The sequence below is a fragment of the Salvelinus fontinalis genome, chromosome 20 (assembly GCF_029448725.1).
Source record: "Salvelinus fontinalis isolate EN_2023a chromosome 20, ASM2944872v1, whole genome shotgun sequence".
NCBI lineage: Eukaryota > Metazoa > Chordata > Actinopteri > Salmoniformes > Salmonidae > Salvelinus > Salvelinus fontinalis.
Window position 1 is genome coordinate 28,520,692 of NC_074684.1, and position 10,485 is coordinate 28,531,176.

General features: G+C 43.7%; 1 protein-coding gene across 2 annotated transcripts; it reads left to right on the top strand.

Moving 5' to 3' along the window:
• Nucleotides 1–255: 255 nt before the first annotated feature.
• LOC129817642 (protein FAM177A1-like) lies at nucleotides 256–5,473 on the top strand. Of its 2 annotated transcripts, none has more exons than XM_055873092.1 (5): nucleotides 256–420; nucleotides 715–912; nucleotides 1,056–1,122; nucleotides 1,251–1,348; nucleotides 3,598–5,473. In XM_055873092.1, the coding sequence occupies exons 1-5, from the start codon at nucleotides 352–354 to the stop codon at nucleotides 3,808–3,810; spliced, it is 645 nt and encodes a 214-aa protein (XP_055729067.1). In that variant the 5' UTR covers nucleotides 256–351; the 3' UTR covers nucleotides 3,811–5,473. The 2 variants fall into 2 exon arrangements, with proteins under 2 accessions (XP_055729067.1, XP_055729066.1); XM_055873091.1 differs by having other exon boundaries at nucleotides 257–420; nucleotides 715–918.
• The last annotated feature ends 5,012 nt before the right edge of the window (nucleotides 5,474–10,485 follow it).

Sequence of the window (10,485 nt, forward strand, 5' to 3'; positions counted from 1 at the left end):
AAGGCTGAAATTGAATCTGATCAGCCACTCACTCTGTAAATGTAAATATTATCCACAAAACATGAACTGTCTCTTATAATTATACACAAATCAGTTATGCAAGCTAACAACCAGCACAGATAACAAGCTAGTTTGCTAACAAGACTACATAGCTAACTAGTTAGCTTGTTTGCTTACAAGACTGGCCGAGTTAGCTACAGTGTTAATTGCATGCGATTTGCTGTGTTCTTGGGGGCGGCACGCAGCGTAGGAGACAGAACTGCCTGTCGGGCATCGTTCAGGGCTTAAATGCCCACGAGCATGGGTGTGTAGGGCAGGCTAAACATCCGAGAATACAAAGAAAGAGGCACCATGGCCGAAATATCTCTTTATCTCACCAACGTGAATGTGTCTTTGGGCCAAACGATGGACGTAGAGAAGGTAGGCTCGGCAGGTCAAGATTATGAAAAGTGTTTATTATCCGTGTTTTCAGACCAGCTTGCTAGCGTTAGCTAGTTAACGTTACTACAATTCAGTGCATCTATGTTTTCGTGCCTGTCATCGTCTCATGCTGACGATTAAAACGTAGGCCATGCTACGGGTAGGCCTATGTAAAATTCGGACATTGATGCACATAGAAATGGTTGATTATCAAATTGTGTGTAAGCAGCAGCCTGTCATCAACAAGCTGTGTGTGTGTGTGTGTGTGTGTGTGTGTGTGTGTGTGTGTGTCAGAGCCCCAGCACAGGGAAGGACTTTGAGAGTGTCGAGCTGGGAGACCTGGAGAAGGGGGATCAGAAAGAAGAGAAAGCCCCACGAAGGATCATCCATTTCTCTAGCGGAGAAACCATGGAAGAGTACAGTACAGACGAGGAGGAGGGGGAGGACAAGGAACCAGAGAAGAAGGACCTACTGTCCCCCCCTGTCGATGCGGTGAGGGTGTGTAGTGTGTTAAATAGAAGTGTGTGTGCGTGTTTTTAGTTTGTGTGTATTTCACTGAAATGTACGATTAACGTCTGTACTTCCTATAATATGTGTTCCAAAACCTGGTAATAACCCATGTTTGTGTGTGTCAGAACAAGCTGACCTGGGGCCCGTACTTCTGGTTCCATATGTGGAGAGCAGCTACCTCCACTGTTTCAGGTGGGTGCCTGACATGAGACAATATGTATTATAAACCTCTAGGGTTGATGGCCTTCTCCTGCCGTACATTACCTTGATACTGCCTTGAATACTATGCTGTTGGTAAAACTCCAGAATGTGTTTTTCAGCTTGTGACTACCTCGGGGAGAGGATGGCCTCGCTCTTTGGAATCACATCGGCCAAATACCAGTACGCCATCGACGAGTATTACAGGATGAGGAAGGAGGTATGTACACAACAAGCAGATGAGGGCCATCACTAAGAGGGCCATCACTAAGAGGGCCATCACTAAGAGGGCCATCACTAAGAGGGCTTATGTCTTGAAAGGGATGCCTAAAGTGTATAGAATTATAGAAGGGCATAGATGCTTTGCATGTGTCTATAAGAGTGTTGTAGTAGTAACAGTAACCTAATCCCCAGTCAACTGCTACCGCATATAGAGCCTGGAAACACTGCAACAAGTGGGAATTGAAAGGGTGGGAGAAAGAGCCCGCTGCAGCTGTATTAGATGGGACTTTGAAAAATGCAGGAAAAAATGTAAATGAAAAGTAATGTTCTATCACAGCGACCACGTTATTTTTGGGAAGCCAAATTGATTGAGTTCAGGCATATAAAGTTTATATGTGTAAATTATTTCTAAAATGCATACTATTTCCCAAACTCACTTCCTTGTTTAGCCTAAATCACTTGTACTGCTCGCACTTGGAAATCCAGAGGGGTGTTTTTAAGGGTAATGCTGGATGGTGATAGACTGCGAGCTCAGCCAATTAAAACCAGCGGTTGTTTCTTCCAATCCTGCCATAGACTTCCAGTCAAGTACCATTCCAAGTCCCTTGGAAATCAGACGTCTCGACAGAGAGGGCCGGATGGTGGGCGCGATTACAGTAGTCTCATAATTTCTATGAGCACTACAGTAACTTCTATTGAAAAGTTTGTGGTCATACGCACATCCTTAAAAACATAGGTGCTGGGCTAATAAAGAATACTATTAAAGAACAAGAAGGCCCGCACATTCTTTAAGCTCTCAATTCACTGCTTTATTGACTACGTTTCAAGCTGAAACAGATCTTCGTCAGGTCAAAAACACTCCAGTAACTTCCTCTACGACAGTGGTATTCAAAGTTGCTGTTGCCACCCGGGGGAATTGCAATGGGATAAAAAAAAAATATCTTATGTGGGTGGGGGCTAAAATTTAAGTGTACAGATTATTGTATGGGGACAATGTACAGCACATTTGAAAAGTATTCAGACCCCTTGACTTTTTCCACATTTTGTTACTTTACAGCCTTATTCTAAAATGGATTAAATGTTTTTTTTACCTTATCAAACTACACACAATACCCCATAATGACAAAAAAAGTATTCAGACCCTTTACTCAGTACTTTGTTGAAGCACCTTTGGCAGTGATTACAACCTCGAGTCTTCTTGGGTATGATGCTACAAGCTTGGCACACCTGTATTTGGAGAGTTTCTCCCATTCTTCTCTGCAGATCCTCTCAAGCTCTGTCAGGTTGAATGTGGAGCATCGCTGGACAGCTATTTTCTGGTCTCTCCAGAGATGTTCTCTCGGGTTCAAGTCCGGGCTCTGGCTGGGCCACTCAAGGACATTCAGAGACTTGTCCCAAAGCCACTCCTGCGTTGTCTTGGCTGTGTGCTTAGGGTCGTTGTCCTGTTGGAAGGTGAACCTTCACCTCAGTCTGAGGTCCTGAGTGCTCTGGAGTAGGTTTTCATCGAGGATCTCTGTACTTTGCTCTGTTCATCTTTCCCTCGATCCTGACTAGTCTCCCAGTCCCTGCTGCTGAAAAACATCCCCACAGCATGATGATGCTGCCACCACCATGCTTCACCGTAGGGATGGTGCCAGGTTTCCTCTTGGCATTGAAACCTGATTGGTGGAGTGCTACAGATATGGTTGTCCTTCTGGAAAGTTCTCCCATCTCGACAGAGAAACTCTGGAGCTCTGTCAGGGTGACCATCGGGTTCTTGGTCACCTCCCTGACCAAGGCCCTTCTCCCCCGATTGCTCAGTTTGGCCGGGTGGCCAGCTATAGGAAGAGTCTTGGTGGTTCTAAACTTCTTCCATTTAAGAATGCAGGAGGCCACTGTTTTTGGACTTTCAATGCTGCAGACATTTTATGGTACTCTTCCCCAGATCTGTGCCTCGACACAATCTTGTCTCTGAGCTCTACAGACAATTCCTTTGAAAAGAAATGGGGGTCCCCGCTGAAAAAGTTTGAATACCACTGCTCTGCGAGTATTACAGGATGAGGTAAGAGGTAGGCCTCTATACAGTTGTTTAAATCAGTATGAGATTACTAGTCTCACGTTGATCACACCACATCTGCCGGGGTTTAGGTTATGAGATCACTAATACGGAGCCACATTCACTTGAAATGGATGCCTAAAGGGCATTGATGGTTCACATGTTTGTGTTTTTGAGCATTCCATTAACAACTTCTTGTCTTTTCTTCGCAGAAGGAAGAGGAGGATGAGGACAACCGGTTATCAGAGGAGGCGGAGCAATACTTTGTCGAGAATCAGGACGAGGAGATCCATGGACCAATGACGGATCAGCCAGAGGGAACCGCTACCACCCCCCACTCCACGGACACCTATCAGGTTGAGAAAGAGGCCAAGGCCACGCCTACTGCCATCAGGGTCCCAGCCATTGTCACGACAACAACCTAACTGACTTCTGGAGAGATGATTGTGTTGTCCATATTTGTTTTGTTTTAATTTGTCAAGGAGGTGGAGGCGCTCTGTGGTCTGTCTCTCTGATAGTGCTGAACGATTAACTCAAATTTCGTATGCACATTGCACAGTTTCTCTAGAGATAAATCAGATCCAAACTGAACTGTGCCATGTAGTACGGCGGTGTAGTTTCCAACAGGCCAATATTCTACATAGTTTAGCGTGTAAAACGTGGTAATTAACTATAATACCCATAATCCATTTCGCATCTGCTTGTCCGGTCTGTTTCTTTTACTGCTTCTACAGAAGAGAGAAGAATGCGAGATTGTGAGGTGATGGAGAGCAGCTGTTGCTTCGCGAGGTATCTCTACCTGAAAATACATGATCTAAGTGATTGATATTGGTAGAAATCACTTGGTATTCAGCCGTCAAACGTATGCCTTATTTACTTTTTAAGAACAACTTAAATAGTGATTTTGTCAGGCAGCAGATCTATAGATATGATGACTTGGAATTGAAATAAATGAATCAAATAAAACAAATGTAATATACACAACTGAAATATTTGAATAAAGTAATGTGAATAAATGATGGTTAATAAGTGATGGGCAGTCACTACCATCATGGGACTTTTATTAATAGTTTTATTCTGTGTTACAGCATTCAACCCACATAATGCATATTGCATTTTATGTTTGCAAAAATGATTGAAATCGAAATTGAAAACCATGATTCTTTTTTAAATATCGAACCGAAACAGAACCGACCTGTAAAAACACTAATCGCTCAGCAGTACTCTCTGAGCTCACATTTGGTTGTGGATATGAAGGAGCCATCTATAAACCTGGGAGTCAGACCTGCTACTGCTTTAGCCCACGCCTCTGTCATGCCATTAATACCAGACTACAAAGAACTATGACAACAAACAGCAAAAGACAATGACAGAGTAGCGACAAAGAAGTTTGTTTGAGTCGGTTGAAGCAGAAGCTGATCCGACTACAGGGCTAGCCTTCAGTGGGCAGTGCAGTGCCACTGTCCTTTCTGTAATCCTATAGTACAGGCACAGTGTGGTACGGTAGTAGTACTGTATCGTTTAACAATGTGTCTCCAGTGGCCTTACCCCTAACTGGAGGCTGGTCCTAACATTCCAACCTTGTGTCTATCTATCTGGTGCCTCTGAAGGGCTGTGTTCTTTTTAGCCTAAACCACAGAGCCAAGTAGTAGCCTAAACCTTAATGCACTCGAACACAGGAAGCCTTCCTCCTTTATACACTACTACTAGCATGTCACTCACTTGTTTTAATTTAGACAACATTTGTTTAAATAGTTGGTTGAGTACTGACCTAAACATGGTGTGTTGTTTCTCTGTGTAGCATTACTGGCTTGTGGTCACTTGGTGACTTGTAATTTGGAACATCTTTTCAGGCTATTGGTGTAGCTGAGATTTTGTAAAGGGAGTATAATCTATGTCATATTTGTTTTTACTAGTCCATTGGCCTAATGCACAGTTGCCCTTGTTGTAAAGGAACTTATGTTAAACATTCTTTTGATATTCACATATTTATTATTATTTTTGTATTTTCTGAGCACTTTTTTACAACCTACTTTATGTAACAACACCTTGATAAACTGTTAATAAATATACTTAACTATGCTTTAACTACAGTATTTGCTCATCTGTCTGTCATGTTGGCCAGTCAGCTAGGATCCGTGGTGGATTCTCTCTGGCTCATGTGGTGGTACTATGTCTGTGAGTGAGTGACACGTGATTGTCTTTTGTCTTTATTGGTTAACAAAGACTTCTGTTTTCTTTTTCTAGAACTGCTTGAGGTGACATTCTGTTGGCTAACCTCCCAATGCAGCCAATCCCAGGTCAGGTCAGTGTGGGCTTCTCTCTCTAGTCCAGAATGACCTACAGCTATGACCTCTCTGTCAACATTAAGAGATAGCTAGAAAACCATACACCGTGACCTGCTGATCTCCATTCACTTACCATAGAACATATAGTGTCTCATAGGAGAATGTAGGAGTGATTTCTCTATGAATTATAATAGCCAAAAGTAACTGTATATTTACTTTATACACCATATTGGCAATTCAGCCATTTTAGGCTAAGCTTATTCATACTTTGTTATGGCACTGTAGTTCTGGGTGGTTGTACCATGGTGAGACAGACAGTTCATCGTTACTCAGCGTTGCGTAGCGTATGGGGGTCTGTGCCGTGAAAGCATCCAGCCAAACTACACAAGGACAGCCTTATACTGCAAACAAACCCTCAGTCATCCCACTGCCCAGTCAGCACGGCCGGACACAGTGACACTCACGAACAGTTCACTACGGCAACAAAGAAGCTATAGACAGACAGAGTGGCACTCATACACCAGACTGAGACAGGCAGTGGATCATGATGTATTTTGGGGTTTAGATGATATGTTAGAGTAACAGCTCTGTAACTATTGGGTGACCAACCGAGACTGGTTATACACGGTCATTCCACTAGATTCTAGAAATTCTAATCTAGTTACCAAAGACTGGCAATACACAAATATTCCACTAGAGGGTGCTATTGTACAAATATAAAGGAGGCTGAGGGGTTACTGTGAGACAACAATAGAGCTCGCCATCTTGTAGTTCTAAAAAACAGAAATGAGTTACCTCTGGTTTGTTCAGCCATTGCTATGGGGGTAATGAATGGGGAAAGAATGGGATTTTGGGATAAACGTTGAAAATAAGGTCTGAGGTTAACACAGGTTTAGGATAATATCAGTCAGTTAACATGACCTCTGAATTATGAAGCCTTTATGTGCTTCATGTGCTTGTTTTGATTACACAAATACTTCACAATTCACAAAAAGTGATAGCTGAGGAAGATTATCTTTTAGAACAATACGTATAAAATATTCTAAGCCTGTTGGAAGTATGTTTGGTTTGTCAGTTGTGTGTGAAGAGAAGAGAATATCCTCTTATTCCCTGGCCTGAGCTTGGCAGACATTGATAAACACAGCAGTCATCTGGGACAGTGTATGTGATAATGTGTGTGATTAAGGAGGGAAAATCCATATTAACGCCACAATGCCATTTCTTGTGTGTGTACGTGTGTGTTTGCATGCATGCATCAAATATTTGCTTGTACTTTATATCTCAAATATTTACATATATCTCAGTCTGGGAACAACACGTGTATCTTCCTCATTTCACTCATCCAGCCATTGTACCTTAGCCTGGTCCCACTGTATGGCATGACAACTCCAGTGTACAGGAGTTGGCTGCAGCACATAGAGTAGTATAGAACCAGACGAATGGTACCTGGCTGGTTGAGTCTGTCAGACAAGGCCTGACGACTTTGCTAAAGCGGAAACACACAGTCGCCCAGGTTCTAGCTCTCATAGCTGATGTAACTACATCCTCTAGTTCCAGATGGCACAGTAATCACTAGAGCAGACTCTTTAATAGGAGGGCATAGCAGAGTTGGACAGCTACCTGCTTAGCCAACCAGCCCAGCCAGACGCCCACTGGCTTCATAATTCAGAGGTCATGTTAACTGACTGATAATATCCTAAACCCGTGTTAACCTCAGACCTTATTTTCAGCGTTTATCCCAGAGATGAGAATAGCAGCAGCCACCCCCCTCTCTGCCTCCTCCACAGTGGGCCTCTGCTGCGGTCAGCCAAGCCTCTCATTTAGGCCCTACTGTCAGTCAGAGGAGAAGGGAATTTCCACACCACTCAGTCGTGTGTGCATGTCTGTCTGTCTGTCTGTGTGTACGTGCGTGAATGCTTCCTTATAAGGTTACTAACAGCCTGACTAAAACCGTGTGGTCTCCTCTTCTTCCCTGTCTCTCCTGGGGCAAAACAACATAGAATAAGAATACTACAAACCTGGAATGCATGGCATGGAAGTCTTGGAGCTGAGGAACACCCTTCAAGAACATTTTACCACATTCCTACAGACTAAATGGAGGAAAGAGACAACATGCATGATAGTGGGTATTGCGCAGTTTCATGCAAAGTATTGTGTCCAACTTTTCAACTTTGCATGTTACATTCTAGTCATAATCTGAAGTTTATTGCTTTGAATTGTATACTTTGCATACTGCTAGGAGAAGACTGGTCTTCCAGTAACATGAGGCACATTCCATACGTTGATCCAATAAAAGCAGCATAACGTAGCAACCTAAACCGCATGGTAGTATTTCTTTAATAGTTCTTATGACTTCAAATTATTTTTAATGGCATCAAAGGCCAAATGAAATGGGGATTATTTTAGATCCTTAATGAGTACCATATAGGCTGTTGTTTTGTTGTCGTGCGAGCAGGCTGTTTTGTAAGGTCAATGTTGCTTGTCTGGTCAGACTTGCTAAGTGCGTTCTTCAGTAGCGTTAATGGCACAGTCTGTACAAGTGCACTTCACACACACAACCCTGGTCTGGAAAGTCCCTGACACCACTGATCTCCACTGCCTCCTTTCTGCACAGCCTACACACAGCAGCAAGGCTGCTAACATACAGTAGGTGCCACCATAGCTGACATAATATGCAACCATGCATTCACAAACTATACTGACCTGCAGCTGCTGACATATTCATGGACCAGATGTCCATTAAACCAGAAACCAATTATAAAGCCCTGGCTAACACTGTTTCTCATCAGACATGGCAGAGAAATTCTAGGTGTGTGCCCTATTCCCTATATAGTGCACTACTTTTGACCAGAGCCCTATGGGTGTCATGAATAGAGTACGATTTGGGATGCACCCTCTGCAGTGTGTAATGAGAAACACTACTTCACTAATTCACAGAGCAAGGTGCCAAATGACCGTTGACCTCTAGTAGGACTTTTACTTCCTGATTTGGCCACTGCAGATCTCTCTGAAATACCCCAGACTTTCCCTCCACCACCTTTCATCCTTTATACCAGCTTGCAGCAGATAATGTGCTTCACAGACTGAGACTGAGACTGAGACTGACTCCCATGCATCCGCCAATTGCTCTGAGTCTGCAATTGGTGGCCTGACTAGGAGTAGAACTTGAGCTGGTGCTGGCTCTGCCTCTGTCTGTGTGTAGTAGGATTGGCCTAGGGCTGGTACTGGCTCTGTTTATGTCCAGCTAAAGTGATTGTCCAGATTCAGAGCAGGGCAGAGCGGAGGCCAATAGCACTACTATACCGTGGAGAAGGGCGGGGGTTCTGGGTAGTTCTGGGCCAGCTGTATGTAGTACAAATAGACCAGATGCAGATCTGTGATAGTTTGAAGTTGAACAGGGGGAATTCCTCTCTGTGCCGCCACATGTTGTTTAGTATAATGATTCCCTGAAGAAGTCAGAACAAAGGGAGGTGCTCGCTTTCCTCCGTTAATCATTCATCTCCCCATCCTTCCCCCAATTCTATGCATCTCTCCTCGCTTCCTCACAGATAGACAGTGAGACAGACAAACAGATGGACAGACGGAGGCGCGGGACCAAGGCCTTTGTGTTGGGAGGTTGAAAGGGCCAGATATAAAAGCACCAGTCAATGTAAATATACTGCATCTGAGGGAGAGACAAGCTCTGTCTTCAGCTTCAGAGGTATAAAGTGCAATACCCTAAGGTCTTACACCTCACCACGTGTCCTCTCCTCACTCTGGTTAGGGAAGAATGAAAATAATCTCCCTGCAGCGCCTCGCTGCATGCAGCTACAAACACAGCCACTCAAAGCCTTAACTCGCCATGAAAATCCAGTACAAAAAATGTGAATAACAGTTTAGACTTTAATGAGTGTGGCTAGCGGGTAATTATACCCACCTGCGCTAAAAATATGTATGGTTTTACCGCCCCATGTTGCGTGGGTTGTTGTAAAGCACAACAAAAGCAGGGAATTTCCTCCTGTCCCACTCAGGAGGTTTGTAGTCCTTTTCATCATCCTTTTGCCCTGGACAAGTTGTTCCGATTGTCCAACTCTCAAATGCACTTCAATGACACTGTCTGGCTCTACAAAGAAAAGTGTTCCTCTCCTCACATTCTTCTATATCTATATCTATATCTGTTGTCTTGTGTTCTGTTGATCTCTGCAATAATTCTAATCTACTGAGGAAAAACCCCTGGCCACCAGATTTAAGAAACTAAGATAATGAAGAAATTGAAGGTAAATAGTTAGGGTGAATGAAGCCTTCCTTGCCAGGCTCATGGTTATACCATAGTAGTGTAGGTCTACTGTCATGGTGAAGACATGTGGTTTGGATTGCGGCTGGGGAATGGTGAGATTTGGGTGTTGTGAACATGTTGGACCAGGAAGTACTCCAAGCCTTGGTTGTGGGTGGGAGGGAGAGCTACAGTATGTCCCACACTACATTTTTTTATTTAACTAGGAAAGTCAGTTAAGAACAAACTATTATTTACAGTGGTTAGGCCTACATGAATAGTCCCACTAGCTAGGCCTACATGAATAGTCCCACTAGCTAGGCCTACATGAATAGTCCCACTAGCTAGGCCTACATGAATAGTTCCACTAGCTTGGCCTACATGAATGGTCCCACTAGCTAGGCCTACATGAATAGTCCCACTAGCTAGGCCTACATGAATAGTCCCACTAGCTAGGCCTACATGAATAGTCCCACTAGCTAGGCCTACATGAATAGTCCCACTAGCTAGGCCTACATGAATGGTCCCACTAGCTAGGCCTACATGAATGGTCCCACTAG

Coding starts and splice junctions, on each gene's coding strand:
- LOC129817642 (XM_055873091.1), top strand. CDS start 352: ATGGCCGAAATATCTCTTTATCTCACCAACGTGAATGTGTCTTTGGGC. Junction 421..714: donor AAACGATGGACGTAGAGAAG/GTAGGCTCGGCA, acceptor TGTGTGTGTCAG/AGCCCCAGCACAGGGAAGGA. Junction 1,349..3,597: donor ATTACAGGATGAGGAAGGAG/GTATGTACACAA, acceptor TTTTCTTCGCAG/AAGGAAGAGGAGGATGAGGA.